At 46.0% G+C, this 19,978-nt stretch overlaps 2 protein-coding genes across 5 annotated transcripts in view; one reads left to right on the top strand and one right to left on the bottom strand.

The window, feature by feature from the left end:
* Positions 1–4,824, bottom strand: part of CD151 (CD151 molecule (Raph blood group)) — a 35,851-nt gene extending 31,027 nt beyond the window's left edge. The window contains exon 1 of one of the 4 annotated variants that reach the window (XM_075754858.1): positions 4,421–4,824. The gene's annotated coding sequence lies outside the window, so the exon portion shown is untranslated. The remainder of the gene's footprint in view (positions 1–4,420) is intronic. The other 3 variants (XM_075754859.1, XM_075754861.1, XM_075754862.1) reach the window with 3 other exon arrangements.
* A 6,795-nt stretch (positions 4,825–11,619) lies between these two features.
* Positions 11,620–13,638, top strand: LOC142601879 (uncharacterized). Its single transcript, XM_075753026.1, has 2 exons — positions 11,620–11,642; positions 11,951–13,638. The coding sequence occupies exons 1-2, from the start codon at positions 11,620–11,622 to the stop codon at positions 13,620–13,622; spliced, it is 1,695 nt and encodes a 564-aa protein (XP_075609141.1). The 3' UTR covers positions 13,623–13,638.
* Positions 13,639–19,978: the final 6,340 nt, after the last annotated feature.

The following is a 19,978-nucleotide window of genomic DNA, read 5'->3' as shown; positions in this document are numbered from 1 at the left end:
GCACTCCAGAAGTCCCGCTCACTGGCTGGCATGCCAGAAATGCCAGTATGGCTGGCATCTGCCAGCTGGCTCTGTTAGCACGTAAGTTTGAGCAAACCATCCTTCCCCTTATTTTTTTTATTGTTGCAGTGTGGTGGTCACTGAGGATCAGAGCACACCCTGAAAACACAACTAGGCATCATGGCTGTTGCTCTGGCAGATAGCAGGTCGCTAAGGCTCAAAACATAATCCACTTCACATAAAGCAGAAACTTCTCCGCCAGAAATTCCTACCTCAAACACTCTTGGTCCCAGTTTTAACTGGATTTCATCAGTGAAGGAGCTAAAAAATCCGTTGTTTGTACTCCAGCTATGCTAGTAAGTCATATACTTGTATTGAAAGAGCTGCCAAGGACCCCTCCGTTAACCTCCAAAGTGTAATTCCTGGCTGCCCCTCCTTCTCCCACTAGACCAGTATCCCGCCCCCACTAGCAGCTAATCACGCTTACATCCTTCTATAGGAGCTGGCTACACTTTCAGTCCTGTGTCAAGCTTTTTTCACTACTGCTAGAAATGCATCTACCAAGCTGTACAGCACTCTTCCAGCTCGGACTGGAGAGCCATAAGCACCCGACCAGCAAGAGAAACTTAGGTGAGAAACATGGACCAAGCCGGTCATACCCAAATGTGGCCCAGACCCCAAAACGCACCTCTTATTCTGCCATGCAACATCAGGAATGCAAAACAGTAATTATCTGCTTGGTCTTTCTCCTGTCTACTTCTCCCTCGTAGAGGCAGATGTATTCCAGGGCAAGATGTCAGACATACTTTCATCTTACCCATTTGTACAACACAGCCAGATCTTTCTCCCACAGCATCTCCAGGTGGTATTTGTTCCTCTCAACCTGTCCCTCTCCTACAGTGACAAAGACATCTGGGAAACACACTGCAGATTTCAGCCCAACTCCACAGTTTTTTAGGAGCATGCACCTTCCACTTTACAGCTATACGGACAAACCCCACCAAAGCACGGGCACTTAGATAGAGCCTCACAACTCCTTCCACTGTCCCAAATCCCCACTGCTCTGTTTTCTTTCCTGTAAAAGGAAAGAGAACCTGGATTGGAAAAGTGAACTTTGCTCCTTTTGCATTCAGATCTGGTATCAGCAATAGATAAGAAACAACAGTGAATGCCAAACATTTTATGTCACCTATTTCTGGCTCGGTTTTTCCTTGCAAAGCCTCACTACCGCTGCCAGGAACAACATCTCTCACACCTCCCACACATCTCATTTCCACCTCTTCTTCAGAGGCCATGCCGTGCTCCCTCACTCGGATGTGCTCACCTCTTACACACATGCTCAGCAGGTAGAAAAAGCGACTCCACAGCAGCATACGTGGATGCAGGCAATACACACTGTGCAACGCACTGCGGAATTAAAACTGCATTCAGTTAGCCATACCCTGCAGACAGCTGCTGTGAGTCAACAACCAAATTAATTTAAGTAGCTGTCAAGGGCTCCTCTGTTAATCTCCACAGAATGTAATTCCTGACATCCTTCCTTATCACACTAAACCAGTATCCTGCCTCCCACTAGTGTCCAGCACTACTGGCATCAAAACTATGCATGAAATACAAATATATATAGTGATATATCAATAACTTCCTGAAGACACAGCTGGCATGGGTCATGGTCCTTCTAAGGACCCAGCTATGCTTTCAGTCTCATGTCAACCTTATTTCACTGCTGCCTGAAATGCACCTACCAAGCTGTACAGCACTTTTCCAGCTCAGACTGGAGAGCTGTAAGCACCTGACCAGCAACAAGAACTAAGGTTAGAAACATGGACTCAGACAACCATACCAGAATGCGGCCCAGACCCCAAAACGCACCTCTTATTCTGCCACGCAATACCAGGAGCGCAAAATAGTAATTATCCTGCTGACACTGCCGAGTTTTATTACTGTGCAGCAGCCAGGACGCAGGACTAATAGGACTGATTGAATTCATTCCCTGGGATGTCAGGCTGTTGAGGTCACAAGCAGAGGAGTCTGGCAGGCAGGACAGAGCAGAGATGCCAATCAGTAGTGCTGCTATTACAGTGCTGATCCTTGCCAAGAAAGCCTGGCAGCAAACTACTTTTGTGCCAGGGGGAGGGATGGTATGAGGAGCTCTCCGCAGAACTGACAAAACATCTCATCTCCATCCTGCAGCCCTGCCATTCCTCATTTCTCCCTCCACACCCTGGCTTCAGGCATGGGGGGCAGGGAAAAGCACATTTCTCACAGATTGGGAAGATGGTCACCATCCTGGGGGAAAGCTCTGCCGAAGTGCATGTGCAAAAGAGAATGCAAAAAGGATGAGATTTTACAAACAGCGACACTGCTCATTTCATTTTGGCTTTGCTGTGGCAAAAGGAAAATCAGGTTCGGGGTCTGAAAGGAAGGATGAGCAAGTGAGACAGAAGGAGACGTGGTCTTCACCTCCAGGATCTTGAAGGTTTTTAAACAACCAGGGAGACTAAGGTTTCTGCTCCTCACAGCCACGAAAGCTGAGATGAACTGTAATTTCCAGGAGACACCCTCCCTCAGGCTTTCCATGACCTCAGCTGTCGGTGCACACGCTCAGGGAGAGCTGGAGATAACCCAGTGTTGAGCCCAGGAGTAGAGAGTAGAGGTGGGGAGTAGGAGAGCACCTTCTCAGGAGGTTTCAAGAGCAAGACTGATGAGGCCACTGGGAATAGCAGTAGTAGACCAGGACATGAAAAAGCAAAGCTCCCCCCCTTTTTGTTTTTCAGAATCAGTCCATCCACCTTTTATCTTTCTAATCTTCTTAAACAGAAGGCACAAGAAAAACAGAGGGACAGCATGATTGCTTTGTAAGTGACCAAATCACCTGGAAGCATCAGACAGGATCGTTTGCCACATACAGGTATACATGGTGATAGAGATGTTACTTTGTACAAATACATGTAAACACCTATTTTCCTTCTATGCATAACAACTGGTCCAACACAGTCCTTAGAACAGAAGCCAAACTTTGCAGGAGCAACAAGTGAATTTACCTGTGGGATGACCCAACTAGAGACACAGCTCACCAAGCAAGTGTCCCAAGCACATAAACTCCTGCAGAGAATTTAAGTACACTGAAACTTTTGCATCGACTTTTCTAGTTTCCATTGAGCTCAGCCACAGCTCAGAAGAGACGGATGCTCTGCTCTTTCCATCACAGGCAGTCATCTTTGGTAGCAGCAAGAGTCACCCAGGAGGAGTGGGATGGACCTTTGATGACACGCTAAGAGACTCTTCAGCTTCAACAGCCAGGCGGCAGATATCCCCTAAGAACCTAGGCAACAGTCTCACAGGCGGCAAAGGAAAAGCATTTTGGCAAGAGGGACTTGTTTCAAAACTGTTTCAACAAAATGGCCACCACTTGGCATTACCTCTGATGGGTGATGCCATTTTAGTTAATCCTTGTTCTAGCAGACACCACACAAACTCTCAGAGCAAGCTAGGAAGTGCTTCAAGGGTATTAAGGAAGTGAAGCAGCATAATTTAAGGGATGCTGTAGAGCAGCCTCAAATAAACATACGTCATTGCTAAAATTCAGCAGGATACCACAGCAGATTGATTACAAAAGCCCTCAGGAAGAGTCAGGATTTTTTTTTTTAATTTACAGCAGTTCATGTTCTTCATGAGATGACAGAGAAAAGGCTACTGGGAAAGACTCCTCATGGCAAGCAATGCCATGAGGTAACAATAACCCATCACCATCCACTTCCCATCTGATTCAGCTTCCACAAAATCAAAGAAACAGAACATCGCCTGGATTTTGTGGTAAACAAGGGCTTGCTCTCCCCCTCCAAAGGAGGGTCCAACATAAAGGCCAAGCTTTACTTGTAAAACAGGGAGCCTTAATTGAACAAAAAGCAGGGGGAGATAAATATAATTTCACAAGATTATGGCAGCATTCAGAATACCTTTCCTAATGCACAGACTATGCAAAGCTTCTGACACCTGCCCCTGCAACAGGTTAAAATACTTTTTAAAAAAAAACCGCAAAAGCCGAGCCGCAGCGAAGTCGCACAATGCCAGTGGGCGCTGATGGGGAAGCCAAGCAGTGCTGCAACTGAGCTGGCCTTCGGCCACCAGGTACAGACGTGCCGCCTGACGGCACGGCGTGCTGCTCGGGAGGGAGCGGCGGGTGAGGAGGGCGCCAGACCCCAGCCGCAGCGCCTGGCCTCCCCTCTCCCAGGCCGGGCTGTCAGGGGCCGCCGCACGCAGCGCCCGCCGCCGTCTCGGCTCCCCTCGCCGCCCCCAACCCCTTCTCCCGCCCCGCTTCCCCACGGCCGGGGGGAACACGCGCATCCTGCCAACGGCCGCCCGCGCTCCGCGCCGTCCCTCCCCGGGCGGCCGCCATTTCGGGGGAGCCCCGCCTCACCCCTCCGCTGCGAGTCTCGCCGGACCGGAGCGCTCAACTCCACCTCACGCCCCGACCTGCCGCGCTGCGAGGGAGGGAAGGCACCGAGCCGGGGGGGCGGGAGGGCGGTGCGGCCCGCCCAGCCCGGCCTGGGACGCCCAGCGGGCGCCACCGCCCCGACCCCGCGGGCGGTGCCTCGTCGGGGGGGCGCCTCCCTCCGGTACCCGCGTCCTCCCACACAGGCCGGCCGAGGGGCCGGCATGGCGTGGGGTGGCGTCGCGTGTTACGCTGTTTTTCGTTTCCTGCCAAACAAAACGTCCCGAAATCCGACGGTTTGCGAGATCTGCGGGCTCGGCGGTGCCTGCGGCGCGGCCGCGGAGCGCTCGGCCTCGCTGGTGCTGTGCAAGCCACCAAACCGTGCCTCTAGCAGCAGTGACCCCTGGCTCTCGCCACCTAGGCCTCATGCTGGCGTTTCCATTGCTGCAGGCAACGCATTACAGCAAACTCGAGCTGGGGCTTCTTTCTCTTTTTTGTTGTTTTTAAAGCGTCAGACCTGCTTGTTAAATAGTTTCCCATGAACCATCCTGTAAATCAAGATCAAGCCCTGACTGGCACATTGCCTCATCCTTCCATTACCTCATTTCAACTTCAGCCCAAATACTTCTGTGCTAAGCAACAGCCCCGCACCAAGGCTGGTCTCAGCAGAAAGACTGTGGCCCACTCCCTCAGTAGCTGAGTAGCCTTGCACAGGTTTTTAGGGGTGAGTGGGAAGAGAGGAGATCTGAGCAGGGAGGGAAAAGGCCAGTTTAGGACCTCCTGGGTATTTTCCTCAGCTGTGACATTTAACATCTCCTGCCCATGTGCCTAACTCAAAAATCACATCATCCTTCCCAATGAGTAAACCAACTCCTCTCTCCTCATCCCATGGAGATCCCACTGTAGCCAAAAAGATAGGCCTGTAACGAAGGCCTGCTTATATTATACATAATAAGAAGAAACTATTCATTATTACTTTAGGTAGAAGGCTAACAATTCTTAGAATGAGCATCTGCTACACATCATGAGAAAAAGGAGGAGCTACAAGACACTTCAAGGTCCTTATGTACATACTTTGCAGAAAGGGAGGACATTAATTGCCTCCAGCAACATCCTTATCTTTCTGAGGCGTATAGCAAACAATTACCAACACTGAAATACTGAGAAACTAGGGGAAAGGTAATTTGGGCCAGGGTCCCCACGACCACCGACCCATAAGCCCCCTACCCAAATTATACCACCTACTCAAAAGATAGAGGCGGAGAACAGAACTGAGCATGCGTTCTAGTTTGCATACTAAGCGAAGAAATATGAACCAATTATTGGAACGGGGAGTGTACCACTTTGTAATCTTTGTAACATTTGTGTATAAATATGACAAGAGAACCAGCATTAGGTGTGCCTGATTTGAGGAACTATCCTCCTGACACCCAGCGCTGCAATAAAGGAAATGCCTGCTTCTTAATGCTAAATTAGTGTTAAGGAGTTTTCTTTCATTCCCGAATTTCGGTGACAGTTTTGGCGACCCAGATGGGACCAGGCTTTTGAATCTCGACGGATCCGTGGGATCATAGGACCTCCAGCCGGCACCGAGGGATTCTCGGGGAGACCCTTCGATCCCCCGGACCGAAGAGTTCTGAGCACGTTCCCTGGGACAGGTAAAAGGCATTTCTCTTACTTTTTAAATGAAATTTAAGATTTTGGGTTAGAGGCCCCCTTAGCCTTCAAGTAAGCCGTGGCGTGAGCTACGCGAGGGGCTATTGTACTGTGATTTAAGATTTTGGGTTAGAGGCCCCCTTAGCCTTCAAGTAAGCCGTGGCGTGAGCTACGCGAGGGGCTATTGTACTGTAATTTAAGATTTTGGGTTAGAGGCCCCCTTAGCCTTCAAGTAAGCCGTGGCGTGAGCTACGCGAGGGGCTATTGTACTGTGATTTTAAGATTTTGGGTTAGAGGCCCCCTTAGCCTTCAAGTAAGCCGTGGCGTGAGCTACGCGAGGGGCTATTGTACTGTGATTTAAGATTTTTGGGTTAGAGGCCCCCTTAGCCTTCAAGTAAGCCGTGGCGTGAGCTACGCGAGGGGCTATTGTACTGTGATTTAAGATTTTTGGGTTAGAGGCCCCCTTAGCCTTCAAGTAAGCCGTGGCGTGAGCTACGCGAGGGGCTATTGTACTGTGATTTAAGATTTTTGGGTTAGAGGCCCCCTTAGCCTTCAAGTAAGCCGTGGCGTGAGCTACGCGAGGGGCTATTGTACTGTGATTTAAGATTTTGGGTTAGAGGCCCCCTTAGCCTTCAAGTAAGCCGTGGCGTGAGCTACGCGAGGGGCTATTGTACTGTGATTTAAGAATTTTGAAAAGAACTTTTGAGAGGTATTGATCAATCAAGAATTTGTGTTTTAATTGTTTTGTGTTCCTTTTGTCACCTTTGTCATTTGTCAATTTTTGTTTTGTGTTTTTTTTGTGGTATTGTTTTGTGTTACTTTTGTCATTTGTCAATTTTTGTTCTGTGGATTTTGTGGTATTTGCATTACAATGGGTAACAAACCTTCGGTGGATGGGGGAATATTAAAGAAATCTCCCCTAGGGTGTATTTTAAAACGTTGGAAACAAATAGGAGGGGACCCTCTTATAAAAAGACAACTAATTGAGTATTATAATCACTGGTGGTCGATATATATAAATTGGATGATCAGGAAAAATGGCCCAAGAATAAGAATTTGTAATATAATACAATATTACCATTGGTGTTGTTTTGTAGAAGGGAGAAGAAATGGGATGAGGTACCTTATGTTGATTTGGTTGGGTTTTTTTTTTCACCTTGCGAAATCATCTTGAGTGGCTGAAGGACTGTGGGTTTACCCTGCAAGACCCCCTGGCATCAGCACTAGAAAAGCAGAAAAAGGTAGCAGGAGGCTGTGAAGGTGTTGCTCTGCGTGTAGTACGGGGCAACGGTGTTTGAAGTGCGAGCGTGATGAGGAGGATGATTTGGAATTAATGAAAGATGTTGGAGGTTGCATGGATGGTTTTTGGTAACAGGGAGAAAGGGAAGGAAGTTAGAGAAGAGCAACGAGAAAACGAAGGAGAGCGGAGACAGGCAGGGAGAGACAGGGAAAGAGACGGTAACCTGAGAGCTGCACTGCAGGAAGCGTCAGCAAACTAACTTCAGGGGAGGACGGCAATACCAAGGGGGAGAGGCGGGGCCTCTCCAGCACAAAATACCAGTAATACCTTAGGAGATCATCAGTGTGCCTATTGTAAAGAACTGGGACATTGGAAATGGGATTGTCAGAAATTTAAGGACTGTTTTAGGGGTCCTATGCCTATCAGTCCAGAGGTTCTGGAGGAGGCACGATACAATCAAGAAGCAGCTCCCTTTCCACGTCAGTTCCCCTTAACTAAGTCCTGAAGGGGACCAGGGGAAACCTCCCCAGCAGAACCCCTGGTTATAGTAGAGCTGGGAAAACAGAAAATAGATTTCCTTGTAGATACTGGGGCAACTTATTCTGTATTAAACACTTGTCAAGGAAAATTGAGCAATGATGCAGTAAATGTTGTGAGTGCCACAGGGAAAGCGGAACAGCGTGTCTTTTTTCCATCCTTTAAATTTTAAGCTCGGAAAACAATGGGTAACTCACCAATTTTTATATATGCCTGAATGTCCTATACCACTCTTGGGACGGGACCTATTGAGTAAATTGGAAGCACAGATCACCTTTAAAGATGGAGAAGTTCAACTATTAATCCCTGAATCTAAAGCCATTGAGGCAAGAGTTTTTATGTTGCAGGAACAACCTAAGACTAACGAAGGAATTCCCAAGGAGGTGGAGAATGCAGTGACACCTTTGGTACGGGCTAGTGAGGTTCCAGGTAGATCCAGAAGAGCAGAACCACTAAGAATTATCCTTAAACCTGGAACAAATCCGGTAAGACAAAAACAATACCCATTGAAGACAGAGGCCAAAAAGGGATTAGAAAAGTTAATACTCAACTTTATAGAATATGAGTTGCTCACATAATGCGAATCAGAATTTAACACCCCAACCTTACTCGTTAAAAAGCCAGGGGGTGAGGAATACAGATTAGTGCAAGATTTACGAGCTGTGAACCAAATTGCGCAGGACATTCACCTGGTGGTGGCAAACCCCTATACATTACTTACAGCCCTCAAAGATAAACATGAGTGGTTCACAGTCCTAGATTTAAAGGATGCCTTCTTTTGTATACCTCTCGAGAAACAGAGTCAGGCTATTTTTGCCTTTGAATGGAAAAGCCCAACCACTGGACGAAAAACTCAACTAACCTGGACTGTGTTGCCTCAAGGATTCAAAAGTAGTCCAACAATCTTTGGAAACCAGTTAGCTAAAGAATTAGAAATATGGAGAAGAGACCATCCTGGAGGAGTTATGCTGCAATATGTGGATGATATCCTATTAGCAGCAGAAACCTGGGAGGAGTGTATACAAATGACTACAAGCTTATTAAACTTCTTAGGATAAGGAGGATACAAAGTGTCCAAGAAGAAAGCACAGATTGCAAAACCAATGGTCACTTACGTGGGACTTGAGATTTTACAGGGCCAGCGGAGATTGGGAACAGATCGGAAAGAGGCTATTTGTCAGATCCCAGAACCGAAAACAGCAAGAGATCTGAGGGCCTTCCTGGGAATGGCTGGATGGTGTCGTCTGTGGATATCCAACTATGGACTGCTGGTAAGACCTCTTTACGACATCTTGAAGGAGGCACAGAGAGAATATCTGCCTTAGAACCCTGAATGCGGGCAGGCCTTTCAGAGCCTAAAAAAGGCTTTGATGATGGCGCCTGCCCTAGGGCTGCCGGACTTATCTAAGCCCTTCGAACTATTTGTATATGAAAGGCAACATCTCGCTTTGGGAGTATTGGCCCAGAAGATTGGGGACTGAAAGAGACCAGTCGGGTACTTCTCTAAGCAACTGGACCCTGTAAGTAAGGGATGGCCGGGATGTTTGCGAGCTGTAGCGGCCACTGTCCTATTAATACAGGAAGCCAGGAAATTAACCATGGGGCAAGAGATAATTGTATATGCACCCCATATGGTTACCACAGTTCTAGAACAAAAGGGGGGACATTGGTTATCCCCCAGCAGAATGCTTAAATATCAGGTGATGCTATTAGAACAAGATGATGTAGAGCTCAAAGTCACCTCTGCTGTCAATCCCGCTATGTTTTTTAACCATGAATGAGGAAAGTGAGGAATCTTTGAGCCACAACTGTCTGCAAACAATTGAAGAAGTCTATTCCAGTCGCTCAGATCTGCATGACGAACCTTTGACTAACCCTGATCTGGAGCTGTTTACAGACGGTAGCAGTTTTGTACAGGATGGGAAATGAAGGGCTGGATATGCTGTTGTTACAACTACAGAAGTTGTGGAGGCCGAGGCGTTACCCATCGACACGTCGGCGCAGAAAGCGGAACTGATTGCACTATGTCAGGCCTTGAGAATAGCTAAAGGTAAACAGGTAAAAGATATGGACAGACTCCAAATATGCCTTTGGTGTCGTGCACGCTCACAGAGCCATTTGGAAAGAAAGAGGATTGCTGTCAGCACAAGGATCTTCTATTACACACAAAGAAGAAATTTTACAACTTCTCCAAGCTGTCCAGGAGCCAGAAGAGATTGCTATAATGCACTGCTGGGCACACCAGTTTGGGCAATCCAATGTTAATATAGGAAATCATTTGGCAGATTGCACTGCCAAGGAGGTTGCACAACAAGGTATTCTAGCACTAATCCCAGCTAGAAGGATACAGCTACCAGGGACTAAGCCTTTTTACAGTGAAGTAGACCATAAATTGGCATTGCATTTAAAAGCAACAGAAAATTCAGAAAGATGGCTGATAACCCCCAATGAGCAAGTTATTGTGCCACCTCAATTAATGACACAAATAGCTGAGGCCAGACATAAACAAACACATTGGGGAGTGGAGTCTTTGATTGACAACCTCCAATCACAAGTACTTAGTGTTCGAATGACTAAGATTATAAAATCAGTTACACAGAAGTGTCCAGTCTGTTTAAAAAAAAAAAAAACAAAACAACCCTCTTAACCAAAGGAGGCCACCCCCAGGGGTTACTAGGTGAGGGAACTCCCCCGGAGATTACTGGCAAATTGATTTTTCTGAGTTACCCAGGCAAAATGGCTATCGATATCTTTTGGTTTTGGTGGATACCTTTTCAGGATGGCCTGAGGCTTTTCCCTGTCGCACCAACAAAGCACGGGAGGTTGTTAAATGCTTATTAAAGGAAATAATACTTAAGTTTGGTGTACCAATTGGAATGTCCTCAGATAGAGGACCGCATTTTGTGGCTGAGGTGTTGCAACAATTAAGTCAAACCTTGAATATTATATGGGATTTACATACTCCATGGAGACCGCACTCTAGTGGGAAAGTTGAAAGAATGAATCAGACTCTGAAGAGACAAATAAGTAAAATCTGTCAGGAAACAACATTAAAATGGCCCCAAGCCCTTTCTTTAGCACTCCTCCGAATTAGGGTACAACCTCGGACTAATAAAAAGGTCAGTCCCTATGAAATAGTATATGGAAGGCCATACCACTTACCTGCGTTTCCGGGAGCGGTTACTGTAAAAGGGAATGACGATTTAAGTGAATATTTGGTCTCTTTAGGAAAAACGCTTGCAGGTCTAAAGAGATACGTCACCTTATCTGAGCCTCTGACCCTTGATACCCCCGTGCATCCATACCAGCCTGGTGACCACGTCTACATAAAGACTTGGAACTCTGAACCGCTAAAGGAAAAGTGGAAAGGCCCCTTCCAGATTCTTTTGACAACCTACACAGCAATCAAGGTTGAAGGAATTGAACCATGGATCCACTATACCCGAGTTAAGAAAGCCCCCCCGGATCAGTGGCAAGTAACTACGGAAGGACCTCTAAAAATCAAATTGAATCGGGTTTGAAAAAGTATGTTGAATATGTAAGATGTCTTGCTCTGTTGGGACAGGTATGGTCCTGTTCTGGGTATTATTGGCAGTTCCTTTGCTCTCCAGTCAAGGAAACCAACAGGAGCTGTGGTCTCAAGCCCACAAACAACATACTGGTATAATGGGGAATGTAGGCAAAGCTACCTTATTGACAGTGGTAATACATGGAACTGAGGTGTTTTCAGAAAATGAATGGGGCTTGGAGGATGGCCATTGTGGGAAAATTCCCGTAATTAAAGGGAAAGTAGGGAAAGAAATTAAAATAGGATGTAGAATGATAAATGGATCTACACATCAGAGGGCAAATAAGATCACTGTACATAAGGCCACATCTTGTATAGGAGAAAGTCAAATTACAACCCAATGTATTTCTAGTACCTTAGATTGTTGGCACAATTTTACTTTGGTACAATCTGTGTACGTAATCTGCTTAGGCGTCCGTGATCAATTGGTGGCATTAACATTTAAATTTAAGATAAACGTTACCGAACCTAGCGTGACACGATCCCCTAGTCTAAACCCTCCGAAAATAACTAGGCCTGTGCCAACTGGACCCTCTGGACTGACTCCACTTACTTTTAGCATTGGTCCGTATGTCATTAAAAATGTGGGACAACAACAAATCTTATTAAATCCATTTTATTCCCTTAAAAGGGTAGAGTTGTCCATACAAATCAATATTGCCGAACTAAAACCCTCATGTTCCCCATTCTTGAACACAGCCCATACTGGATGGCTGGCCTGGGTACATGGGCGGACTCCCACCTCTCATAGAACACAAAGAGATCTAACTGGCACTTTGGGAACAGGAATGGGAATATTGAACAGTATAGATGCTGAAATCCTCGCCAATAAGTTAGCTGCTGCCACTAAGGACGTGCAAGGATTACAACATCCTCTTCGATCCTCCCTTTCAGCTTTAGGGGCACATCAGTGGCTGTTATCAGATATATTGCCTCAATGGAAACAAATTAATGAGAATGACCATGAGATAATCCTGGAGACCCTCGGCACTGCCCAAGGCAATATCTCGTTAGCTCTTAGCTGTATTCAAGCCCAACTATGGGTCCAGTCGGTGGCCTCGGCAATCATTAGAGAAGGGGAAGAAGGGGTCTTACCTAGTGAAGTCCGTAAGGTCATTTGGGATAACGCAAATGAATTTGAAAAAGAATTCCAGTTTTGGTGGCAGTTAGTGAATTTCACCTACAATCCCACCAACCATAGTGCCACAGCATTTGTACTGACTATACGAAATGCCTCAGTACATACTATATACCCAGTAATTGCACTTGGACTAAACAAGAATGGAACTATACTTTATCCTATTGAACATAAAGTGTGGGCCCAGAAAAAAGGGGATACTTGGCAAACAGTTGATGTGGATGCTTGCACAGTGCATGAACAGCAAGGGTTCATTTGTGAAAGTAACATAGTTCAAGCCCAAGATATTTGTCTGGACACAGAACAAAATATTTGTCATTTTGAAATACGTCCAAATGAAATCCTGCAAACTCTGGTTGTATATATAGGGACGGGGTGCGTGTGTATAAGGACTATGTGTGACGTGATTTTTGCTGATAACATGACTATAGAAGTCAGTAATCAATCTAATATTTGTGTTTGTAATTTTACTAATATTCAGGGATGTGATTTTAACTATTCAGCTCCTGTTACAACACATCAAGTACTGCAGTCTCACTATACCCTCTTTCAAGAAATAACACATACCCCTATAGGAATGAATTTAACGCTTGTGAGAGAACTTTTACATCATCAAGACCTACAGGAAATTTTGCAGAAAGCTCGTGAAAACGGACAGAAAACATTGATAACCATCCACCACGATATTGAGAAAATCCATCAGGTGTTGGAAAGAGTGAAGGAAGATGGGGAGCATAAGTGGTGGGACACTCTGTTTGGATGGTCACCTAACGCTACTGGACTATTGAACAAAATGTTGCATCCGGTTATTATATTGCTTTTGCTTGTCTTATTAGGCTTTGTTTTAACTACAGCTTTGTATATTAAACTTTGGATAATGATGAAGCACATGATACAGCTCACAACATTTGCCAGAAGTACTGCTAATATATCTACTGATTTATATATGGCTTTGATAGAAAAGGGTGAAGGTGAAACTTTTAAGAATCTGAAAGGATCTGAAAAGTTTCAAAAGGGGGGAATTGTAGCCAAAAAGATAGGCCTGTAACGAAGGCCTGCTTATATTATACATAATAAGAAGAAACTATTCATTATTACTTTAGGTAGAAGGCTAACAATTCTTAGAATGAGCATCTGCTACACATCATGAGAAAAAGGAGGAGCTACAAGACACTTCAAGGTCCTTATGTACATACTTTGCAGAAAGGGAGGACATTAATTGCCTCCAGCAACATCCTTATCTTTCTGAGGCGTATAGCAAACAATTACCAACACTGAAATACTGAGAAACTAGGGGAAAGGTAATTTGGGCCAGGGTCCCCACGACCACCGACCCATAAGCCCCCTACCCAAATTATACCACCTACTCAAAAGATAGAGGCGGAGAACAGAACTGAGCATGCGTTCTAGTTTGCATACTAAGCGAAGAAATATGAACCAATTATTGGAACGGGGAGTGTACCACTTTGTAATCTTTGTAACATTTGTGTATAAATATGACAAGAGAACCAGCATTAGGTGTGCCTGATTTGAGGAACTATCCTCCTGACACCCAGCGCTGCAATAAAGGAAATGCCTGCTTCTTAATGCTAAATTGGTGTTAAGGAGTTTTCTTTCATTCCCGAATTTCGGTGACACCACCTCAGCTTTAGCTTAGAACCTCTGGAGAGCCAGGTGACTAAATAGAGCCTTAGGGGACCAGCTCACACTTAACACATTGACGGGTTTCTTGCAGGGGGCGTGTGGCAGAGCCAGGAGGCAACAGAAGAGATGCAGGTCCTTACCCCAGGCGCCAGCCCTCCCTGGCCGAGTCCTGCGTAGCTGCGCTGGGCCCACTGCCTTCTTGCTGTGTCCATGGATTTCATGTACAAACAGGAAAGAGCATAACCTCCCACCCTGGCAGATTTGGGTCAGCAAACAGGCATGATTAGGCACAACTGCTGCCTGCGCGGCAGGCATGTGCTTCGGACAGCCTGCAGGTAAAGGTGAGATATACCACAGGACCTCCTGCACCCCAATCCTCGGCTTATTACTGGAGTAATATATATTTATTGGAGATAAGTGCTTACCTTGAAAAAACTAGTTTTACTTGGTCAGGTCTCCTGTGGACTTGTCATTTCAGAAGTGCACAGCCACACTTGTGTTTGCAGGATCAGGGCCTTATTAAACGGCTTGGCTTGATACGTGTCTAAAGCGTGCCTTCCAGGCCTGAAGAGTCTGGAGATGGATTATTGTAGGTGTGCCAACCAAAACTTGAGTGTGACTCAAACAGCCAGGTGAGTAATGAGCAGACTGACAGTGGCTCAAAGAGCTAATGAAGCTCTGAACTGCAGGACTGTGGATCTATGGGTGCTGAGCAGATTTCCAAATAGAGCATTTAGAGGTGAATAGCATGAGCTATGAGATATGTTTATACTTGGAGCTTAAGTACTTGGTCAATATATATACAGACTAAGTAATTAACAAGTAAAATGAGCATGAAGAAGAAGGTAACAGGACAGAAAATAATGTGTGAGAGACTGCATGATCCCTGTAGCAGGAACTGATTAAAAAACATGTGCAAATGGAAACTGGCCCTTGGAGTTCACACTGCTGGAATAAAGAAGGCAGAAGAAAACCAACATCACAAACCTTTGCAATTCCTGCATTTGGCCTGTGGGAAAGCTTTAAACTTAACATTGTGGCTTAATGCTCTCTCTTCAGCCCTGTTCTGGCTTTTCAAAGAGATGCTGTTAGGCTGATCCTGTTACGCTTATCCTTAGCATGTTAACACGAAAGGGACAAGTGAAACGCAAGGCAGAGTGGGGTCCCTTTGCCTATGTGCAGAGCTTTGTGGGACTGTGACTGCTCATCAGAGCAGCTGATTTTTTTGCCTTTGCCACCAGATCTGATTGTATACACAGCTGCACTGTTGCATACACCAGGATAGGCTTCCTATGCTGTAAGAAGCTCAACATCAGCCAGCAATGCACACTTGCAGCCCAGAAAGCCAACTGTATCCTGGGCTGCATCAAAAGAGGTGTGACCAGCAGGTCAAGGGAGGTGATTCTGCCCCTCTGCTCCACTCTGGTGAGACCCCACCTGGAGTACTGCGTCCAGCTCTGGACCGCCCCAGCATAAGAAAAACATGGACCTGTTGGAGCGAGTCCAGAGAAGGCCACAAAGATGATCAGAGGGCTGGAGCACCTCTCCTATGAAGACATGCTGAGAGAGTTGGGGTTGTTCAGCCTAGAGAAGAGAAGGCTCCGGGGAGATCTTATTGCAGCCTTCCAAGTACCTCAAGGAAGCCTACAGGAAAGATGGAGAGGAAATATTCACAAGGGCATGTAGTAACAGGATAAGGGGTAATGGCTTGAAAGTAAAAGAGGGTAAATTTAAATTAGATTTAAGGAAGAAAAATCTTTACTATGAGGGTGGTGAGGCACTGGAACAGGTTTCCCAGAGAAGTTGTGGATGCCCCCTCCCTGGAAATGTTCAAGGCCAGGTTGGATGGAGCTTTGGGCAACCTGGTCTAGTGGAGGGTGTCCCTGCCCATGGCAGGGGGGTCGGAACTAGATGATCTTTAATGTCCCCTCCAACCCAAACTATGCTATGTTTCTATGAAGAAAAGTACTTTCTTGTGATACAATTCCATATTTGGAATTACATATTATGTGCAAAAAGTCACCTGTCCACTAAGAGACTGCAGCCAGTATAGCACAGGAATAAGCCCCCAGGCAGAGTCTATTTTGCATCCACCCTCATCTTCTGCCACCCCATTATTTGACTTCTGCTGCAGTTTCTAGCAGTTGCTTGCAAAGGGTGGCTGCTCCCAGGGCTCCCATGTAGAGGCAGGAGAGATTCTGACAAAAACAGAGGTGGTGTAGTAAAATTAGGAATTTTGTGGATAGTCTGGTCTACTTTAAGGTTAAGGTTTAAGGACATGCCCCTCTAGACTGTAAGCATCTAGGTCTTCCAACAGGACATTTCAATATCATGCAAAGCAATAACAAAAGATCATTCAGTAATAAAACCCACCCTGGTGCTTACTGTTGTCCAAGCGCAACCTGCTCAAACTGTGCCATTTTGTCGTGGTTGAAACAAAAATCCACCCTGTTCCTGCTAAAAAATAGACATTACAGTGAACTACTTCCTGTGCTATCAATTTATAGCAGGGGAAATGAGTAATAATTTCTTTGGTCAAAGCTGCAGAGAGATTATTTCTGTAATGCACAAACATACTGGTTGGAGCCGTGCCAGGGCATAAGGATTAAAAACAACTGAATTCCTAACTCTGGTGAATTGAGACATTAAAATAAATACTTAGTTCTATAAATATAGGTACAAGGTGACAACATTCCCTCTCTGAAAGCACTCTGCTGCCCCCCAACACTGGGGAAGCATCTCCCGTTTTTTTCCCCTCCCTGCTCTGCCTTCCCTGATCAGCCAGACTGGCTGCTTTAAAGGTGAAAAACACAAGACTGGAGATTAATTGCTCTTGTGCTGCCCTCAAAACATGGGTTCCTGATCAACTTGCTCTCTACTTATAAACCTCCCACTTGTACCACCATGAGGGACAGGTGTCTCAGCACTTCTGAGCAGCGAGAAAGGGAGGTCATACTACAATCAGAGGCTGAACAAGGGAGGCTGAATCTCCTGTGGTGCCTGAAAAAATACCTCTCAACACAGCGTTTGTAAGACAGCATTTCTTTATTGCCTGTACTCTGCTTGTACACTGAGAAAACATGCTTAAAGTTGTGCATTAAAAAAACACATGGTAGTTCTTGCCATTGCAATATGACAGCGCTGATGAAAGTTAATACATAGCCTGGCCCATACTGGTGTGTCAGCTGTGTTTCACACCTCTGTCAGTCACGTGCTCTGTACAGAGTGTTGGAGGTGCACTTTCAGATCACAATAGCAGATTGAACACTGCTCTCTCTTCCTTCTGCAGCAACTTCCCAAATCCTGCTGCTGCAGGTAAGTAAATGTTAGCATTACTGATCTGCCCTGACCAAAGATGCTGGTTCTTAGTCAGCGCCACTCCTTATTAACCTGCAGCTGGAGCATGATGCAGAGGAATCATTGACAGCAGCTCCCGCAGCTCAGATAGTGGGTTTGACCTATTCAACAGGTGATGATGTCTGTGCTCCTTTGCAGCCACATTGGCTAGAAAGCCACATCTGTGTTCAGAATACAGGTACTTTCTGAAAACAGAGAGGATTTCCCTCCCCAAACATCATTTCTTGCTAGCACAAGCAGTTTTGCTGGCAACGCTGCTGGTGTTACTCTACATTCCGCACCAGCCGCCCTGGTTCTTTCAGGACCTCCTCTAACTTTCTGATTCCCAGTCTCTGGAAGGCATTACTGCAGTTAAACACAGCGTGAATCACAGTCAGCCAGCAGTAAGGACTGAGCAGGAGCTTGCCACTTTTAGCTATTCCTTTTAGACAGGAATCCTGCTCTTCCAGAGAAAATCTTCCTCTTTCCTATCAAGAGTAAAGGGCAGTGGGAGGAACTGTGGAAATTCTTTGTAACACTGATGGGCTGTAGGTGACTCAGAGCACTCTTCCTGCATGGGGTATTTCCAGAGAAATTTGTACAATTAAACAGACATTCAGAGTAATCGCCTTATCCCAAGAGAGGAAAGACAGTGGATAAATATAGGCCTTCCCTATGCTGCAAGGCTGGGGGGACTGCTTGACAGCTGCAGTATCACATCTTGCACCTAAAATGTCAGCATCACATACAGAGACAGGCTCAAAGGAACAGGGCATTATAAAAAAGCTTACTTAGTCCCACAAGGCTTTAAGAGCAACTGAGCTGCAAAACAGAAAGCATCACACCCCAGAGAACAGCAGGGGCTTCGTGCCCAGGCACAGTGCGCTTTTGGGGCCAGGTCCTACCTCAGCCTGCACAGCCCCTCGCCCTGCTTTGCCCCACTCCTTGGTGACAAGAAGGCCCCTTCCCAAGGGGAACAGGTTCTTTCTCAGACCCTTCACCTGGAAAGTGAGGTTATTGCACAAGGTCACTGCAAGAGAAAAAGCTTCACTAGGGACATTTCACACAGGCAGCCAGGTACATTTGAAAGCACTGTGGTCAAGCTAGCAGGGTATTGCAGATAGGTCAGTTCCTAATTGCTGGAATTTCAGGAAAGCATAAAAGAATGGGAGGAAACAGGCAGCATTCAGCCTTAAAACAGGCTGTATATGGCCCCCCTAGTATGTACAGCAGAGCTCCTGTAGCGGGTTATGAATTAGCAGCATGTGCCAGTGACTGCGAGTCCCAGGGCAACTGCTCTGTGTTATGTAAACAGTAAGAGAGGGACAGTGATAAGGTCCATTAGGGTAACAAAGTAAGGAAAGCCATTGGGATGACTCGTTTTATCAGTTCATACTATATCCACATATGGAATCAGTTAACTACAATACTGGCAAGTCAAACCAAATTTCGCAGTCAATACAGGACCTGATCCAGATCTTATGGGAACTGATGGAGGTTTTCCCGCTGACTGCAGCAGGCTTTCAGCTGGGCTCTGCTGTTACAGAGCCAAGAGGAGATGCTGCACTTTGAGACGAATGAATCACTACCTAGAGCTAGCCCAAATTTAAAACAATTTATTTCTCTCTAAAATTCTATTTAAGACGGCACCCACTGTGTCCTTCACTCTTGTGAGGCTCTGATAACAACTGAATGTCGCAAACACCCGTCTTGACATGGACAGGGATGGGCTGATGATGACCAGGGAGTGTTGAACAAGGACGGAGCCTGCGGAGGCAGGATAACGTCTTGTGAGACCACTCCTCTATTCCTGAAACACGTAAACAATGACCATCTGTGCTCTGTACACCACGTGCCTGTGACAGATCACCGCTCGCTTGGTCAGCCCTAAAGTGGGGGGGGCAGTGAGTCCCTCGGACCCTCACAACCGACCGACTCATTTCTAGAACATTTCTGAACATTACTGAGCACATACTGCGCCTGCTCAGTGATGACAGACCCCTGCCTATGGGGCGGGCACATCGGGTTGTAAAAAGTGGAACCATAAGTTTTCGGCGCGCGCCCACCACCTGAAGACTACAACTATGAGCAGAGAACATTGCTGGATCCAAGGGTGGTGATATCTTTTCTTTCTCTCTTTTTCTTTCTCTCTTTCTTTTCCTCTCTATCACTCTCTTTGTAACCTAATTTTCGGCACATTAGGGTAATATTGTCACACGTTTTGCTAAACGCTTACCTTTCATAGTTCTGCTAAATTTTGAGCATTGTTATGACCTTTGCCAAGCCTCTATCTTTTATAGTTCCACTGAATTTTAAGTAAATTTATAGTTGGTTGAACCTCTGAAGTAATTGTCGTTACTTCTCATTACCGCAGAGAGAATTAAAAAGTTAACCTCACCCCCTGAGTGGGATGGGACAACTTTC

This window comes from Balearica regulorum, chromosome 5, assembly GCF_011004875.1.
Source record: "Balearica regulorum gibbericeps isolate bBalReg1 chromosome 5, bBalReg1.pri, whole genome shotgun sequence".
Lineage (NCBI taxonomy): Eukaryota > Metazoa > Chordata > Aves > Gruiformes > Gruidae > Balearica > Balearica regulorum.
This window is presented reverse-complemented; position numbering and strand designations above follow the sequence as displayed.

What these genes read in the sequence shown, in the direction of transcription:
- LOC142601879 (XM_075753026.1), top strand. Translation starts at nt 11,620, where the DNA reads ATGGCCATTGTGGGAAAATTCCC. An exon ending in GCCATTGTGGGAAAATTCCC is followed by an intron (nt 11,643 to 11,950) that starts GTAATTAAAGGG and finishes GAAAATAACTAG; the next exon opens with GCCTGTGCCAACTGGACCCT.